Here is a 20,332-nt window from a genome sequence, read left to right as displayed (position 1 = left end):
ATCTAGAATGGTTAGACCACTTCACAACTCTATCAATTAGTGTATCCATTTTTCCTTCATTCCTTCCAACATTTGTCATTTCTGATAGGTGTAAGGTTGAAACATTTTGCATTTCTCTATTGTTTTAGAACATTTTTATTATAACTATATATAACCTTGATTTTTTCCTCTGAAAATTGCCTGTTCACATCCTTTGACCATGGAGAATGATTCTTATTTTTTATAATTTGATTCAGTTCCCCATGTATTTGAGAAAAGAGGCTTTTATTAGAGAAACTTGCGCTAAAGCTTTTATATTACTTGTCAATGGTATCTTTTAACAAAATATAATTTCCTTGATTATCAGAAAAAGAGATTTTTCTTTACCTTTTTTTGATCTGGGAAGGGACCATAATAAATTGTCTTTGACTTCAACTCACCAACTTTTTTGTATCTCCCATTTCTTTTATTTAGTATCTTCTTCCCTTGATAGCCAGTGGTCTCATATTGTTTAGAGCAATATCTGCTAGTACCTGTTTTATCCTCAGAAATGTATCATTCTCCAAAATTGTTTCTTCTCCCCCAAATCTTCCAATCTCTTTAATAACTAATTTTACCTAAGTATTTTGAAGAAGTCTGATTTTTTAAAAATGTATAAATGGCTAGTAGCCCTATAACTTTCCAGAGTTATTTGCATTTTCCAAGAAGATGAATAGTAACCCAAAAGAATGCTCAATTAATACAATTTCAGGGAATCTAATAAAATGAAATAGAAAAAATTCAAGCAGTATGAGTGAAATAATTGGAGGAGCCACACCATTACGTAGTAAAGTTCTGCCTGAGTTTGCCTTTATAATTTGTCCCTTTAAGGTTTGTTGTTGTTTTTTTTTAAATAATTTCTTCTTTCTCTACTTCTCCACTCAAAAATTCTCTAAAAATCCAAATTTTTTTTCCTTTAAAACGATTCTCAGAAGTGTGTGTGTATGTGTGACCAAAGGCAGCTATTTATTTGTTATAGAAAGTTTATTTATAAATCAGGAATTACTGCCTGTAATAATTTATAAGATCTAGAGGGAGGTATTCTTACTAAACTTATTATCCTTTGAAAATACACTTCCCCAAATCATCCTAAATAAGGAGTATGATCAAATTTAAAAGGTAGTATTAAAGGACCGGGCAATTACCTGTTTTTTATTCAGAAATCACTGATAGTATAGAAATATTTTCAGGAATTTTTATGTATTTCTCTATAAACTAAAATAGAGTTTTTAATATCTTTCAGTGTTCACTTAAATAATTCTTGGCTTGTTATTTCTCCCTTCTTTGTTTCATTTTTTTTTCAAAAATTCCCAGAATCTCATCATTGGAATAGGAAGGAATTGCTTCTGCATCCATAACAAGTTGTTATCCAGTCTTTGCTTAAAGACTAGTGAGGAGGTCACTCTCTACCTAGATAATTTGTTTTACTTTGAGATAGCCCTAGTTGTTAGAACATTTTTATTTATAGACGATGAAAATGTTTTATTTCTGCAATTTGTATTCATTGCTCCTAACTCTCTAGAAAAAATTGTACAAGTCTTGTTTTTCTTCAATGTGACAGTTCTTCAAATACTCTTAAGACAGATACCTCCCCTGAAACTTCTATTCTCCAGGTTAAACATCCCTCAATCAATTCTCACCTGACATGGTTTCAAGTTGTCTGTTTTATTTGTTCTTTATTTGAACAGGATCTAGTTTTTTGAGCTTCCTAAAATTTGGCTTCCAGATTTGAAAATAGAAAATAGAATTCCATATGGGTCTAACCAGGACAGAATACAGATAATTTATCACTTGCTTAGTTCTGGATACCATACTTTAGTTAATGTGGACTGAGATAAAAGTGGAGTGTTTTTTTTTTTTTTTTTGGTTTGATTTTATTTTGGTTTTGGCTATTGTACTGCTCATGCATATTTTATTTATACTCCATCAGAATTTCTAGATTAATTTGGCATTTATATGACTAGCAACAGTAACAAATTAGCTGTCTTTCTCGTTTGATATTTGTGAACTGATTTTTTTCCATCCATATTATCGCTTTATTTTTATATCCCTCTTTACTAAAAGAGACCAAACTGTACTGCTTAATAATGATGACCTTGCTGAAAAAAAGAGGAAGTAAAGAAATTTTTTCTTGGAACTAATAGAAAATTTGAAAGAAAAACTCTTTAATTGTATTATGTAGCTTTTAGATCTATTTTACCTAGCAACTTTAAGTGTTAAAAGCTAATAGACAATATATTAGGTTAATAGCTGTATCTCCAAACTTTTTTTTCTAATGAACTTTTAAGCCTGAGAGAACAGAACTTGGTGAGCTACAGTTAGAATTTGCAACTAGAGTATATCATCTCTCTAACTTTGTAGCTATCCAAGAGGCTTTTGGGAGTAGGGAAATGAAATTTCATTTTTAAAAAAATTTCATTTGTGAAAATGAAATTTTAAAAGAGAAAACATAAAGCTCTTTGTGCCTTCTGACCAGAACCAAAAAAATGTGGTTCTTCATAGACCAGGATTAGACTGGGAAGTGTTTCACAAATTACTTTTTGGGTTTTGTCACCACTGAGAGTCTTCTCCAAGAACATTAGAATTTGACTCATTTTACTTTTTCCTGACAATTTTCCCTAGAAATATAAAATATACCTGGTATCTAGGTTCATACAGAAAAGATCAAAGGACTCTCACTTTCCTTGCAAGTACTCCAGTTAACAATATATTGAATATAGAACAAGTTTTGTTTAACTTAACTTAAAAAACCAAAAACAGAGAAAGGTCTTATATCCAAGCCCATAAACCCAGTCAAGACAATTTCCTTACTTCTCTGTTGGACCTTCAGTTTCCCCTAAGAAACTATTCTGTGGTTGATCCCTTCTTCCTAAATGAATGTATGTGGGATTGCTAAAAAGTCATTCCTCCCCTACTTCCACTAGTGAGTCCCAATTTCCCTAGAGATCTAACACTATGCTTATGCTAAGGCTTTCTCATTAGGGAAATAACTAAAGATCATTAGAGAATCAACTGTATAGTAGAAGAGGAGGGCAAGATTTTGGATTGCCTGCTACTCAGCCCTAGCTCCTAGATCCTCTCTCCATTCCTTCATTTATTCCAACAACTTGGCATTGCCCAGTTTTTTCTACATGAAGCTTGTTTCAGGAATTCTTCCACTTTTCTAGAACGTCCCTATTATTCTGCAGCTGCTTTTGGTCACTATTATCTCTGTGGCTCTGTGGTTTCCAAGAAGGGCTGTATAGATACACAAGCTTCCTTCTAGAGAACAGGAACCTAATCTTTGAATCCCTTCTCTTTTAAAACCTAAATCCAAGAATATATCTCAGATGTGAGACCGTGACTCAATCAACAATGTTCAAACTGCATGACTCATGAGTTCTTAATGAGATATTATCAAAGAAAACAAAGTCTTGCATGTTAGCAGGCATTTTTGTATTTTCACTTGGAAGATATACTCAATACTAGATCTCATCTTAAATATAATTTTGTTAACCTTAACCAGGCAGCTTCTGGACATTCTCCACATGAAAATAAAACAACAACAACAAAAACCCCACCCTAATCTTTATTTTCAGCAGGTTTAGAAATGTTTTCAAGAGAGGCTAAAGTAGAACAATAATAAAAGGTAGCCCCTGATACTAAAATGGAAAGGCATAACTTTTTTTTTATAATATTAGAAATAGTATTATCAATTATCATGATCAAATTATCGACTTAATATATGACATTGAGTTTGAGCTTGAAAATGTAGCAGCTTCTTAGAGCTACAGATAAGAGTTAGTACTAGGTGGACAAGCAGTCCTGAAAATGGTTCGGCAAACTGTCAGATCAGAAATATTCCCTGAATACCCATCTACCCCAAACTTTTGTGTCTGTGTAGATATTAATTGTCCTTTTCTATTTTCATTCAAACTCTATGTTTAGGGAAAAGGCAATTAGATATAGAATAAATGTAATATAAACTGGTTTTTATCTAGTGTTAAAACACGTTGGCTTTAATCCCAGGTCTGCCATTTACTCACTGGGATCTCAGGCAAGTCACTTTACCTTTTATACTACAATTTCCTTAAAAAAAAAAAAATAAGAGCTTGGGATAGTTAGCACCAAAGTCTATGATTATGATTTAAAAAAAAAAAATTATCTTGCCTCTACTAGCCCTGAACTCAGGAGGACCTGAGTTCAAATCTGGTCTCAGACATTTAGCACTTCCTAGCTGTTGACCCTGGGCAAGTCACTTAACCCCAATTGCCTCAGCAAAAAAAAAAAAAAGAAAGAAAGAAAGAAAAAGAAAAATTTATCTCACCTCCCACTAACCAGTTGGAGTAAAGCAATTTTTTTAATCTGAAAAACAAATTTTTCGATACATATCAATTTAGTTTGGAAAAACATATGTCAGAAAATGTATGTCTCTGCATTTTAAATTAATCACTTTTCTTTCAAGAGATGAGTGATATGTTTCACCTTCATTCTTTTGGACTCATCAGTGCATCGATCAGAGAACTAAAGTCTTTCAAACTTGCTTTTCTCTATAATGTTATCATATAAATTGTTTTTCTAGTTCTGTTCACTTCTTTATCAGTTAATGAGAGTTTTCCTACTTTCTTCTGAAATTGTCCATTAAATCATTTTTATGACATAAAAATCCATTAGATTCCTCTGCCACAATTTGTTTAGCTATTCTCCATTAGGAAGCTATTCCCCAAGTCTCCAATTTTTGGCTACTATGAAAAGAGCTACTGTAAATTCCTATTTGTTCATAATTGTTCATAATTACTATTCTTTTTCTTTGATGTCATTGGCCTCTGTCAAAAAGTTTAGGCACAGTTTGGTTAGCATAATGTGTTTGTCTCAGGTATATGTATCTACAAGAGAAGGATTTTTAGAAATTGACAAATGGAATTTTTTTAAAATGAGAATATAGCACTGTTCTTTGGTTATTGGTGCATCTGAGTTTGGTGGTTGCTTTTTATAAGCTTTGCCATTTTAGCTATTGATGCAGTTTACATATTAGTTTCATTGAAATATACTGTGAAAAAACATGAGAATTTTTCTCATTCAAGCTTAGCATTAGATAATTTGTTTCTAGAGGCTTTTCTATGGATAGAAATAATGTTAATTTAAAGTTGGAAATGTTTTAAATAAATTAATTTTCCTCAGTTTATTGAATTTTAATATATTTATATTTTCATATGTTAGGACCAGCTCAGAATTGTGTATAGAGGTCCATTCTTGAAGTCAAAAAGGACCTGTATGTCTTGCCTCTGGTGCAGATTTTCTGTGTAATCTTGGGAAAATCACTTCATCTTTCAATGATCCAGGCAGCTTTTTTAAGATTTGAGAAACTGCTGCTGGGATGAATACAGAGAGGCGTGGAGAGACTTACAGGAACTGATGCCAAGTGAAATGAGCAGAACCAGGAGATCTTTATATACTTCAACAACGATACTGTATGAGGATGTATTCTGATGGAAGTGGATTTCTTTGACAAAGAGACCTATCTCAGTTTCAATTGATAAATGATGGACAGAAGCAGCTACACCCAAAGAAAAAACACTGGGAAATGAATTTAAACTATTTGCATTTTTGTTTTTCTTCCCGGGTTATTTTTATCTTCTGAATCCAATTCTCTCTGTGCAGCAAGAGAACTGTTCGGTTCTGCAAACATATATTGTATCTAGGATATACTGCAACATATTTAACATATATAGGACTTCTTGCCATCTAGGGGAGGGAGTGGAGGGAGAGAGGGGAAAAATCAGAACAGAAGCGAGTGCAAGGGATAATGTTGTAAAAAAATTACCCTGGCATAGGTTCTGTCAATAAAAAGTTATTATAAAATAAAATAAAAAGAAAATGCTGAAAAAAGAAGAAGAAGAAGAAGAAGAAGAAGAAGAAGAAGAAGAAGAAGAAGAAGAAGAAGAAGAAGAAGAAGAAAGAAACTGCTGCTGGTTTGCACTGACAGGGTTTTCCTTACGAGGAATTCCCTAACTTAAAATTGCAGTTCCAGGTGGAAAAAAAAGAAATTCTCAAATCTTTGGGGATGGGAGAAAGATTTTGTCTTTTAAAGAATTTCAATATTGCATTGCATTTTAATGGAAATTTCCTGAAGGGTTATGTGTTTAGGATAATGCCTACACTATGATATATTAAAAAGTTGTTCAATAATATCTACATATACACACAAAATACTACTACTTTACATCTCAGCATTTAAGTGTTTTCATTAATGAATCTGTTGGTTCTTAAAATCCTGCTGTATGGCATTTATGATTTAGTGGTAGAATTGTCCCCTCCCACAAAAAGAGAATTCATTAACATCCTAACCCACAAAATGATAATATGAAGATAATAGATTTAAACTGGAAAGGACCTTAGTAATTCAGCCCATCCCTCTCATTTTGCAGATAAGGAAACTGATGCCAAAAAGATGGAGCATATTATTCAAGTTTACCCAAGTTTTAAGTAGCAGAATTGAGATTAAAATCTGAGGGCTCTCATTCCAAATTCAAAGCTTTCCTTCCTGCTCCATGCCATCTATTCAATAACACAGGGCCAGCGAGACCCAAGAAACAGGTATTCAATCATAAAGAATGATTACATTTCCTTTCTTCTGTGTCCACACATTGGTGTCCAAAGCCTGAGAAGTTTTTTTTTTTTAAATATACTATTGGCTACCTGGAGATGTGAATGAAAAGCATGACTGACTCAGAAAAAAAGGCATTTTCACCCCTGAAAAAGCAACTCAGACTCATGTCTCATCACCACATGTGGGTCAGAAAGGTCAAGAGTGTTATCTCACATACAAAAAGTACATCATTATATCTGCATTTGTCTGGTTTGGTTTTATCTAATACTTGGTTTCATACATACTAAAAATTAACTGAGTACAATAATGTCATAAGAATCCAAGTTCTAGAACTTGGTGCTACTTGAGTACTTTTGTATTTGATAAGATGTTCCATGTTATTTATGAAAAGTTGTTACAAATTGCTTCATTGGAAAAACGTAGTTCAGACTATTAATCAGTAAGAGAGATCATGAAAATCTCTTCAGAATGTCTTTAAAATTAGTCTGTGGTCTAAATTATTCTGAATAAAAACATAGAAATGTCCAATGAATTCAATTCTGTGGATATGGATAGGAAACCTTTTAACTTTTGCTGTAGAAATTTACACATATATGTTTCTGTGTGTATGTATGTGTATACATCTTTTCTCTACAGTTTTCCTGAAATTGTTTTTTAAAAAAGATATAGACAACTTTACTTTTCTTTAATAATACCAGAAGTAATGAAAGATCCTACACTATTAACTTAAACATATTCTATGATAACTAGAGATGTAGAACTTGGTTCTCTATATTCCTGTTGTTTAAATTTATCTCTGTTGTTTTGCATCATCGGATTTGAAAATGCCTGTTAATGCCCTTTCACTCCTCTAACATTTTGCCTTCCCTTCCTTAGGTTTAATTGGCAATAATGTGATTTCTAGTCTAACAAAGTTTATTAGTATGGGCAGCATTTGACACATGGCTATATTTCTCATTGTTATCATCATTACTATAATCAAGGACTAAATACATTTGGCTTCCCATTAATATTTTTAACACACCACTAAGCACAGTGGAGATATTGTGGAATATAGGGAAGAAGACACAACCACTAACCTTAATGCTTGACTGGTATCAGATTAAAACAATCAAGGCACATATAGCATTTTTTTTCCTTGTCAGAATTTCTTAGCTCTAATGATTTTATAGACAGACAGACAGGAGAAATAACGGGAAAGGGGGAGGGAACGTGTGAAAAGAAAGGAGAGGGACAGAGATTGTATTATTGTATCATAAAGAGTGTCTTTCTATACCAGTTTTGTAAGATGAGGCAGGTAGTATTGGCTTTAACTATTTTAATTTAGATAACATTAAAGTACATGACTTAAGGTACAAAGCAATTACATATTAGAGTTCTATACCAAGTTATTCAGAGAATTTTTAGAAATGCTGTAGCTTGATTTTTTTTTGTGGATAAGCACATTGATTTGGTCGTTTTAGTCAAAGATTCATGGTTAACTTAATAACTGAAAGCAGCAACATATCATCAATCACTAGCCAACTCACTTGGAAGTCTTATTCATTTATCATTTAATTTGATTCTGTTGATTTCCATGAGCTGAGACATCTTAACCTTCAGAAGTAAATATTAAAAACATACATTTAGTGGAAACATTTGCTGGTTCAGTGGATAGAGTGTTGAGCCTAGAGTCTGGAAGATCTGAATTCAAATGTGATCTCAGACAGTACTAGTTGTGTGACCCTGGGCAAGTCACTTAATTCTGGTTGCCTCAATTTCCTCATCTGTAAAATGAACTGGAGAAAAAAATGGCAAACCACTCCAGTATCTTTGCCAAGAAAACCCTAAATGGGGTCACAAAGAGTCAACATGACTGACATGAGTGAACAACAACAAAATGGAAACACTACAAAATACTACATTTCTCCTTAAAAAACACAAGTTTATCATGGGTTCTGTTTGTGTGGTAGTCATCTGGGGATTTTATCATGAGTTAAGTTCTGGTCAAATCAAGAAATCTCTGAGATCAGGAGCAATAGTTTGGTTTTATGTTACAAACTAAAAAGGAAATATCCCCGCTGAATAAAGTATGTTATAAGAAACTGGCTTCCAGCATTTGGAGGTTTGTAGATATGTTTGTGTTGGAAAGGTCTTGTGGAATATTTCTGGGATAATATGAACAAGAATCACACAGGTTGAGAAAACATGTTGGGGCAAAATTAATCATATTAAGAAAAGCACATATTCATGGTATGTCATGTGTGACTTGTGCTGATTAAAAATGCTATGATAGAAAGGCAAAGGGTTGTGTTCTATCTATACAAGCTCTCTGAGAAGTTATTAATTGGCTGAAAAAATTTTGACAGTTTGGATGATGATTGGTCCATGAATTCATTCTTTTTCAAAGTTGTTTTTCTAAAAGAATAAGCATTTCCCAAAATATTTATAGGAGGTATCTCTTAACTTAATTTGAATAAAATACCTGACTTTCCTGCCTTAATTGGATGTGAAAATATATCAAGTTCACTTTTGTTCCGTAAAGGGGAAAGATTTCTAAAGGCATTACCAAGGATTTTTTAAACATCATTAGCATAATTCTAATATAGCTGGTTAAGAAAATCAGCAAAGCAGTTACATTATTTGTGTGAGGGGAGCCCTCTCTTTTCAATCCTCTTTTCTCCAAGACACCAAAAAAACCCAACATGAATATTTAGAAATGACTTTGGGTGTGAGAGGAACAGATGTGTTTTTATTTGTTTAGGGATGGGAAGATTTTATCTTTGTTACCATTTTAAAAAATAAATCTAAAAATGATAGATTTTACACTAGCATTTTCTTAGAACATAATTTGAAAGAATCTTAGGGTACTTATAGCTCAATATCAGATGAACACATTTGAAATACTTTAGAAAGTAAATTTTCTAAAATCAAGAAAAATAATTGTACTCGTGTTTTTCCAGTGCTGTGCAACTTTCTGTATAACTCTCTTTAGTGACCATTTTGCTGCTGTGAGAGAGAAACCCCCAACCCAGACAACCTATGCAGAGACAACTGGCATTTTGGGTGGGCAAGCTGATTAAAGTAATCCAAAACCCCACCTCCAACAAAAACCCTGGCACCAGTGCACTGCTGTGTTCCCTCCCACTGAAAGAAGATAAAACTACAAGTGCTCATTCAGTGCCTTTCAGGGCCTTTTAAAAAACCACCAGCTGGTGCTAGTTCACGTGGGTGAGACTCGTTTCCTGTGTTCCCCAGGGCCTGGCACCAACTTGAATCGTTCATGGGGCGAATTTGATAGCAAAGTGGAAGCATCATCTCCCCAGCTGCCTTCATCACACCTTTCCAATCAGAGCCCCCCTGGGATCTACCATTCTGGTGAAATGTCACCAGAAACTATGATCAAGGGAGAGATGCCTCCTTCAGCTCAGGTAAGAGTAAAAAGATAGCTATGGTTTTTAGCACTGGGTTTCTTTTACAAGCTGAGTACAAACAGTTTTATACAAATAGTTTTGGTATTTATCTCTGACTAGCAAATTTTAATTGTATAGTATCAGATTAAACAGATTAAAACCCTTACTTGGATATGTTCCTTGACTGAATTTTAAAATAATGTTTTAAATCATATTATCTTATTACATACCTAACCTTCTCTTTTCTACATCTTCAATCAGGTTCTGGTAGAAAAAATAGCTACAGTTCTGTATTTTGAATTGTTAACTAATTATTGCACTATTATCTGACTTGAAGTTAAATTGATCCTTAATATTAATGTAATTTTTAAAATTTGCCTTGAACTTAAACTGAGAAGAAAGTAAAATATGTGAGTTGTGGAGCAATGGGTAACATTATTAGTAATGAAAGTAATTCTTAAAAATGAATTATGATCAGATATTTTAAGACATTTTCTACAAAGACCAAAATAGTTTTATGTTTCTAACAAATTAACCTTTATTTATGATCTTCTGTACCCTATGGAGAGGTCACCATCTGCCAGACTATGGCTCAACACAGAGTTCACTAAGAGAGCTTTCACTTATAAATGTTGAGCATATTCTTTATGTAAAGGAACCTATGAACTATGAGTTCTTAGTAGATTTATATATCTCCTCAAGAAAAAAATTATTTATTTATTTGTTTTTACCCCAAAAAGCTTAATATAATTTTGATCTTGAAAAAACCAATAGGCATGAGCTAGACATCCTCTTAAATGCTCTTTCTCAAAGCAAACCATAGTTTTGTTGGGAAATTTTTGCCTACTGTTAACACTTGGTGTTTGGTTCTTATATGAGTTCATTCAAAATTAATTGTACTCTTTATTCACAGGCCACCTGTAAGGGGCTTTTCACCATGTGGCAGCTGGACACTGACACAGGTAAATGGGAGGTCAGGATAAAACTCATTTATTTCTATAGTTCCATTTTATTGTGCCCTGGGAGTTTCTAACTTATGTATTTCTGGTTTTAGATCTAAGTGCATCAGGATCCGAAGATGTCTGTTTAAACTCCAAAACCCTCTTTCTTGATCCTGGCTTGAATCAGAGAACACTGTGTGGCTTCTGTGGGAGGGTTCTGGCCAGTCCAGAAAAGCTAAGGGAGCACATCCAGAAACATGCCTTTTCTATGTTTCTCCCAATTGACTTGACTGATTATTCTCGACCTCTCATCAGTAGTTTGGCTGATAATGTACAGCCAGGTCAGCTTGACCGTTTCCAGTGCTCCAGGTGCCCAGCCAGCTTCACCTTGAAGTCCAATATGGATAGACATGAAAAAACAATTCACTGCAACCACAAGAAGATGCAGTGCTCTTGCTGTTTAAAGTTATTTCGGGACAAGACAGACCTGAACCGACACCTTTTATCAGTGCACTCAAGAGAACGTTCTTTTATGTGTCTCTTCTGTGGCAAGGGTTTTGGTACCCAGAAAAACCTTACTACCCATGTCAAAGTGTGCTACGTGGGCCCTTCCCAGGCAGTGGCAGAAGAGCTTTCGGCTATCATAGAACCAGATGAGGAAAATAGTTGATTAACAAAATGATGACAGGGGAAGTCAGAAAATAGCAAGTCTGGTGGGAGATGAACCTGAAGCTTGCCTTATTACTTTTAAATGATTAGCTTTCTATTTTGCAACTTTATATTCAGCTGAACCATGTTTGTCATTAAGGGAAAACAATAAATGCTCACATGGTGGATCAGGAGTTCCTTTGGCTCCAGATGCCCGAGTTTAAATTGAATAACAATCAGCTAGGATCTCCAGCCAAGCTACTTTGTTAAGGTCGGACTCATCTAAAAGGATCTGAAAATGTGACTTCAACTGTGGGAGTGGTGTGGATCCCAGTCCCTTTGATCTTTGTATTTAAAAGTCCCATCATATCCTGGAAAACCAGGAGAATAGAAAATAACCAAAGTGTATTAATTTTGTGAATGTATTTATATATGAGATGTCCTTTGTATTTGAAGATATTGTTGGCAATGATATCTGACTTGTTGTGACTGAGAAAACCTCTTAAGATCCAAAAGCCTTTCCCAAACTATTCATATCAGAATATTTCTGATAATGGTTCTTTGGGTTCTGTTTTTTGTTAGCTATGGTTCTATTAAATTGTTGTCCTGTTCATTTAAGACAGGAATTGCATATCCTTCGAGCCTGGAAGGAGTCCAGAGTAATGGTTTACATTTTCCTAAAAACAGCCTCCACAGTACAGGGGAACCCTGGAAAAAATCCAGGATAAATTGTTGTATGTGCATTTTTCAAGGGGGGTTAGGATACTATTAGATCTGGTTATCTTTCCCTACAACTTTCCAATATATACTTCTTTCCCACCTTCCCTTAATTTTCCTTTCCTGCTCACATAATCAAACTCTCTTATTTTCCTTTCCTCTTTCCCTCCTTTCTTCCATCAACTTGACCACAACTATGATGATATGATGAGAAGTAGCATCTATATAGTACTTTAAGGTTTGTAAAACATTGTACATGTTATCTTATTTAATTCTCAAAATAATCCTATTTAGTAGGTGCTTTTATTATCTCCATTTTATAAATGAGGAAACTGAGGCTGAGTAAGGTTAAATGATTTGCCCAGGGTCACACAGTTAGTAGTGTCTGACAGGAATTTAATTTAGGTCTCTTTGACTCCAAGGCCCAATACTTGTACCCACTACATCACCTCATTGCCTTTGCAGGGAGATCTTTCCAACACTTGGCCTCAGGGCCCAGAGTTTTAATTTATGCCATGATTCCTGGGCTAATTCATGCTATCTATAGAATGCCTGATTTTTGAGCTCAGGTCTTTTCTAGTACAGAGAGATTATCTGAAAGTGGGTAGAGGGGAATGCTTGACTTTTTTTTTTTTCAAATTCTCTCCTTTGTACTTCTTCCAATTTATTACAATATTTGACCAAAAATGATCATGGGGTAATGGTCTCTTTATATGTTGAAATGAACAGTATTTTCAATCTTCCTATGGTTTTGAAATTTTTCTTTAATTCAGATTAAATGCCTTCAGAGGTTTGAAGCCAATTATGCAGAGGGAGAAGCTTTAATTTTTTTTTCTGTAGAGTTGTTTTACCCCATTGCCTCAGATATTATGATCCTATTCTACACTAATCACATAACCCTGTTCTGAAGCATAAATTTGAGCATTCTCAGGGAGGGAAAACAAACTATACGCCAAACAAGAGTAGTGGCACTAGTCTGTCGCTGAAGGAAAAGTAATTATTAGAGGTTAAAACTTTTCCTTTTTTTTTTTATTCACATGGAAGATTTAAAGTAGGAAATCTAATGATAATGAGGGTAGAATGGAGGCATTATAAATTAATTGTCCTCAGGCTTGCTCCCAAATGGCATTTTCTTCCTATCAGTTGAGTTTTTCATTACCATGTGAAGTGATCTCCATGTTCTCAGTAATAAATGTTGTATTGATTTTCCAAAATAGTTTAAAATTTTGTAGCTCAACTGAACTTAAAAAGATAAATGAGTAGGTTCGTGATGTTAGGAGAAGGACAAAGATTTAAGGCACAGATCCCACAATTCTGTTAACCAGTTAAAACATTAGAATCACCTATCTCATAGACATTAATGTAGGACCAGTTAGTTATTTGTCTTCTGTACTTCAGTTCTGTTGAATTTCATTCTCTAAGGCATTAAATTTTAGAGTTTGATTTTAAAGAGAATCTATTTTTCAATATGCATTTGAGTATTTTTAGAAAATTGGAAAGTGGCTTTTTTCTCAGGGATAAAATTAAGAAGAATAATATAACTTAAGTGTATTTATTACCACAAAGTTTGTTTCAGCTTCTGATAATAACAATCCTATTTATACAACATCTAGAGGCACCATAATGACAATAGAAGAAGAGTTGGGTTTAGAACTTGGGATTTAAGGAGAACCTGGTCTTAAATCCCAGTTCTTCCACTTACTATTTCTCAGAGTTTTGGGCAAGCCACTTAATCTTTCTAATCTCAGGATTCCTCATCTGGCAAATAAGGAGGTTAACTGTAAGATCCTTCCAATTTTATATCTATGATGAAAAGTTTACAAATCTCTTCACTCACAATAATCCTGTGCTGGTAGGAGGGTCTAAGGATCTCCACTGTACAAATGAAATTCAACAAATTTTAATAATTTGCCAATAGTCATTTCTTTTAAATTATCCACTATTTTTGTCAAAGTTGAATCCAAAGGCCTTAGATGCCTACTCTTCCTTGATACTGAAAAGATGATAGTTCATACTGAGATTTTCATGCTTAACATTTTAAAGTCTTTTTTCTGGCACAAATTAATCTAATTACAACTGAAAGCTTTTAGACTGGATTTTAAAACCACAACAATAATATAGCACCTTAATGTTTACTATGCACTTTCTTGACAATGTCACTGAGAGTGAGGTGGAATGTAAATATTATTATCCCCATTTTATAGATAAGGAAATTGAGCCACAGAGAGGTTAAGTGACTCCTGTAATGTAATATACATAGTGTGGATCAGAGGCAGCACTTAAACTTAAATTCTCTGACTCTTAAAAACATGGTCTTTCCACTTCAACATACAACTACCTCTCTAATGCAAATTTTATGGTCAAGCAGGAAAAGTGCTACTGGGAGTATAGAAACCTGGGTTTACTATATTGCTATCAGTTTTTCTGGGCCTTCATTTCTTTATTGCAAAATGGAAGCTGAATTTCATAATCTCCAGAATCCCTAAATTCTGTTCCTTTTGGATCTTGATGACCAGTTGTCCACGAATTGGTTTGATAGCAAATAATGTAACTGGAGACAGGGTTGAGTTATTTGTATAATAGCAACAAAGGCCAACAAGAAATAGCTTGAGTGTGTAACAGCCTACAGATTGGGGCTTTATCCTTAAAAGGTATTTATGAAAGCTAAAGAGTCTAGAGAGAAATTTTCCATTGATATTTTGTAATATTTTGTTGAGAAGTCTTGAAGGTGTGGTCTGATAGTTATAGTAAGTATAGTAAGATTAAAATCTTCAAGTTGTAAAGGGTTTGCTTAGAGGAAATTCATGTAGACATGAATTATGTCTACAATTTTGCTTAGAGGAAAAAATTGTAGACATAATTCATTGATGCCTTGAAATGTGCTACATGAGTAAATGTTTTCCTTCACAAGCGCTCAAAATATATATTTGAAATAGAAGCACTTCATTTGCAGGGATTGTTTGGCAAAATATGGTAATTCTTTGCCCTTTAATAGAGATTCCTTAGGATCTTTAATTTCTTAGTAGTGCCTTAAGTAAAGATTCAGGGTTGACCATTTCATTCTAAGAGTGAGTGATTTGTGTAATAGTATGGCATCTTCAGCAACCAAGTACATAAAAAATAGGGCAAACAAGTTCTCTCAGAGAGGGTACCAGAATTCTATATGGGATAGAAACCTGGCTGCAGAATTTGGGAATTTTTTGCACAAATATCTCAGGACCTGTTGTCAGTTTGGGGAGGGAGAGAACTAAATGTATGGCTTTTGACAAGGGTTGAATATATACATTGAATTTGGCATTGACTACTAAAGCAATATTTCTGTAGATGAATTCTAATTATAGATAAATGTTACGATCAAGCTTTCTTCATTAGTTAAACTGATGCCAAGCAAAATGTGATATTTTTATTATTGATTTGAAAAACTTAGGCTGAATTAGACTGGAAATTCTCTCTCTAAAAAAGATTTTCTTAAAATTTCTAATAGAGCTACATATTTTAATTTAGTACCTTAGATTTCCAGGTGCTACAATGAGTAATTTAAAGGCTTTAAAAAGATTTTGGTGACATTCATCTTTTTTTTTGTATACTTTGGTGTTGCATTATTTGGTATTTAAAAGTTTATTTATCTGTGTCTATGAAAATAAAACTATGTGATACACAGATCTTTCTAAAATACATTGACTGTAAAATAATCTTTTAAAAGGTGGTGCTAAATTAATCTTAAAATGCATAATCAATTTTAAATTACCTCAGTGATCTTGGTAATATTAGTTGAGAAAATACAAAAATAGTTTATTTTTGGATACCTTTGTAAAATGCATGTTTTGAGTGTGAAGTATTTCTAGTTTTTTTCAATTCAGGATTTTTAGGGAGGAAATGCTAAATTACCTCATGCTAAACTTTGTCAGATCAGTCAGTCAATCAACAAATATTTGTTTACCTCAGAGGTCATGCTCTGATGTAGCTACTTTTAGGAAATCATATTGATGATCCTAACTTTGTTAGGGGAAAAAAAACACTACTATGTGATTTTTTTTTCAGATTTGTATTACTTAATGTTTAACATATTCTAATTTTATGAAATTCAGAAACCTAAAACATGCAATAATTTTAAAATATTTTTGTATTTGAGTATTTATAAAAGTAGAAACAGAAAACATGAATCCCTTCCCTTACACTTGCAAGTCAATTTTAATAAAGTAACAAACTCTTTCTCTTGTTTTGCTTTTCCCGTCTGAAAGTGGAAATTTGAGAATTTGTTGCATTAAATATTATCTTTAGATAATTTATGGTATCAATTTTTTGGTCATCAAATTAAGTTCAACAAGAGATTAAAAACTGGGAAAATGAAAGAAGAAAGAACATTTATGTTGCTTATTTTATCTTTATAAAAGCATGAGGTAGAGGTTACTAATTCTTGGTTCAAAGTATAAGAGGTTATTTGAATTTTTCTTTCTTGAATAACAGGAAAAAAAACTATTATTGCTGAATCAAGAAAAGATGCACACTTTCTTGAGTGATAATATACTATTGTATCCATAAGAACTTTACAAATAAAACTGGTATTCATGACATTGTCCCAGAAAATTTGCAGTATAGTTAAATCATTTCATCCCCCTGCATATGCTTTATCCTACCTCCTAGCATGGACACACTCCTACATGTATTTACAAAGTGTGATCTATCCATTAAAGACGGAAGAATAAAATAATACCTACATAGTAACTTGGGTGCTCAAGTGGAGGAGCTCACTTTGTGATGCTAAATCTTGGATATTCTGATATGCTAAAAACCAGTGAGGCCTTCTTCTGTCAATCAATGAAAAACACTGATAATCCCCCATCCCTAAACTGTTCAATTATTCTAACTTGAGTGGCTGTACTTTCTACTAGTAGTTATTTGGCTACAACTATTGTATACAGGATTTGGATGTGATGCGCTGCATTAAAACTACCTTGCTGTCCCATTTCTACTATTCTACATTGTGGTGGAATACGTAGAGAATAGAAATTGGACAGTATAGGACTTTTTCTTGAGAATCTTTGGAAGATGGAGGGGTGGATTCTTTATTATTGCTTGGGATTAGCCATCCATCTAATTTACACTAAATAAATGCCCTCCCACCTCTATCCCCATTACTATGTCTTCTGTGAAAGCAAACTGGATTATGTGTAAGATGGCATTACTTGGAAACTGTTTATCTATGTCCTTAAAATTAAGTCCTGGGGTTTTGATAAATGAACTCAAACTAGTTCTTCCAAAAGAATTTGGGCTTACTTGGGAGAAGTTTGGATCCACTAAAATGTTATTCATATTGAAGAACTCCTTCAGAAACAAACAATTGGGTACAAAAACATGAAGTGACTAAGCTGTGCTTACTTCTTTTAAATATCTTATAACATTATAAATGTCTCCAATGCTAACATGGGCTATACTGACCTATATTCACTTCACCTCATATGCTTATAACTGGCTGCCTTCTGTAGATTGCCTAGTAATTGATTCATGGTGAGCCATGGGATATGCCAGAATACAATGTTTTTGTTCAACCCATTGTTAGATGTCTTTCCTAGCTGGCTTGTGAATGATCATCAGACACAGATTTTAGTTTCATGCTGTTTAAACTTGCTGATGGGTTTCCTAAAGTGTCTTCTTTAAACACATACAAAACAGGGCAAGTTGATTATTTAGATTTAATATGAGACAAGATCTTAAAACAAAGCACTCCACATTTTGTTTAAGTCACAGCATAAAATAAGTCATGGTTCATAGATTTTTACATACATTTGATCAAATGGCTTTCACAGTCAGGAAAGTTATGTGGTGGTAGGATAATCAAGTGCCTAAAAAAAAACCTTAGTAATTAATATATACTAAATAATAGGAAATCAAACATCTTGGGTACTAGAATATCCTTTTATTGATAATAATTGGTGGCCAGGTCTCCAGAGTTAGAAGTACTAGAGCTATAAATGTAGACTATTAAGCTCTTTAGAATTTTTTATACATGTGGCTTTGCTTGTGATAAAAGGCACTCATTTCTAAGTTGAAGAGAGCTTTCAAAGAGTCTAAGCTGCTAATGAAAACCTATTAGGAAAGCAAAGGATGAATTCTCCCTGTGCAACAGGAGAACTGTTCGGTTCTGCAAATATGTGTTGTATCTAGGATATACTGCAACATATTTAACATATATAGGACTGCTTGCCATCTTGGGGGGGGGGGGCTGTAGGGAGGGAGGGGAAAAAAACGAAACATAAGCGACTGCAAGGGATAATGTAAAAAATTACCCTGGCATGGATTCTGTCAATACAAAGTTATTATTAAATAAAATAAAATTTAAAAAAAAAAAGAAAAGAGAGAAAAAAAAAAAGGAAAGCAAAGGATGTAAGGTGAGCAGTTTCATTTGTACATTTTACATTTTTTCTTAGCATTTTTCCTAGTGAACCAGTTTAAGAAGCAAGTTAATGTCCTGAGTTTTTTTTAAAACTATAACATACCTCTAGATTTTTCTTTTCAATTCATTTGAACAAAGATTTCGCAGCATATATCACCGTACTAGAATATACAGTGAAACTCACTGTACTAGGCTATATAGTGAATCACACAGGACTCTTCTTCAGTTTGTGAATTATTAGGTTCTTTTGTTCTCACTCATGGTGTTTGCCTTTGGACTACTCAATTGTTTCTAAACTCCTAAACTAAAAAAAAAAAAGATGGAAATAGAAGATAATAGAAGATGGAAATAAAAGTCTAATTAGTTTTGCTTCTATTTAATAATTTGGTTAACATTCTTGCTAGGTTCCAGAGGTAAAGCTAATTGGCTAACAATATGCTTTTGGATTTCCTCTGGTTTTCTTTAACCTGGACCCACCTCTTCCTCGTTGCCACCAATGGCCTGCTAAAATTATATTAGCATTGTTGCCTTTGAATTTTTGTCAAATACCCTAATCTGTGAGATAGTCATCCGAGGTAGTAAAAAAAGACTTTTTAAGGAGACATTGGAAGATGATGTCTCTAACAGTACTGCATGTTCTAATTCTACACAGCCTTGTCAGCACTGTCTATGGGCCTTAGTCCTGGAGCGGAATTTGAACCTACAACCATCAGGCCCGGATGTGAGTATACACTGTGATCCACCTCCTTATAGTAGCTCCTTATGTGTGGAAATAAATAACAGCTAGTAGCCAAAGATGCCCTATATAGAAATGAACATTTTAAGAAATCATCCCTGCCTCAACCAGTCTCCTGGCTTCATCCTTGTGCAAAAAAAAAAAAAAAAAAAATCTGCATTCACTCCAGCAAGAAGTCATGTTATTTTGTGGAAATAACTTAGTAGGTTAGAGAATAATGAATGAATTATTAATAACAGCCTCAAAATCAATCTTTTGAGGTCACTGTGCTAAGGAAAGTCACACTGCTTGTGTTCAAGAGTTTACATTTATTGACTTAGCAGCTCATACTACTACCAGGTATTCTGTTCAAACAGGATTTGCATTCTCCATATTCCTCCACTATTGGAAATATAACACTATGCAAATCCCAACTTGTAGCTTTCCCATGAAGGCAGTATTCATCTCAATACTGGATGCATTCCTTTACGTCTGTCAAACCATGAGAGGAGTCAGGAAGTTTAAGTTGCCTTTGTCAAATTTTGTTTTAGACTGTGCCTCACAGGACTACTTTTTGCATGGAGCAAACAGAACATCAGATAAGGGAGATATTTAGAATTCTGCTGTATTAGATTTTTACTTAGTGTCATACTTTTAAAGAGAAAATTTTTAGCATGAATAAAATATGAAACCAGTATTTCTAAATATATTTTTATGCTGGTGAATATTTGGTGAATGACAGGTATTAACCTATATTTTTTTCATTTATTTTTATAATTTAAAAAAATTGCTTAGTTTAATCTATTAAAAGCCTCTACTAAGTGCTTCAATTACAAATACAAATAAAATGAAGTTCCAGTCCTTGAAGAGCTTAATGGGGGAAGAGAACATCCAAAAGGAAGCTGACAAGAGGTTGAG

At 33.6% G+C, this 20,332-nt stretch overlaps 1 protein-coding gene across 5 annotated transcripts in view; it reads left to right on the top strand.

Moving 5' to 3' along the window:
- Positions 1-20,332, top strand: part of ZBTB46 (zinc finger and BTB domain containing 46) — a 162,049-nt gene that overhangs the window by 117,343 nt on the left and 24,374 nt on the right. For 3 of the 5 annotated variants that reach the window (XM_051976775.1, XM_051976774.1, XM_051976773.1), the window contains 3 exons: positions 9,845-10,017; positions 10,913-10,961; positions 11,054-18,987. The exons of 1 other annotated variant lie outside the window; for it this stretch is intronic. In XM_051976775.1, the coding sequence (XP_051832735.1) occupies positions 9,845-10,017; positions 10,913-10,961; positions 11,054-11,610 (779 nt within the window). In that variant the 3' untranslated portion in view covers positions 11,611-18,987. Of the gene's footprint in view, positions 1-9,844; positions 10,018-10,912; positions 10,962-11,053; positions 18,988-19,351; positions 19,421-20,332 lie in introns of those variants that run through there. One more of the 5 variants, XM_051976776.1, reaches the window with a different exon arrangement.

Source organism: Antechinus flavipes, chromosome 2, assembly GCF_016432865.1.
Source record: "Antechinus flavipes isolate AdamAnt ecotype Samford, QLD, Australia chromosome 2, AdamAnt_v2, whole genome shotgun sequence".
NCBI lineage: Eukaryota > Metazoa > Chordata > Mammalia > Dasyuromorphia > Dasyuridae > Antechinus > Antechinus flavipes.
The sequence above is the reverse complement of the archived record's forward strand: the minus strand, read 5'-3'. Positions and strand labels throughout refer to the sequence as shown.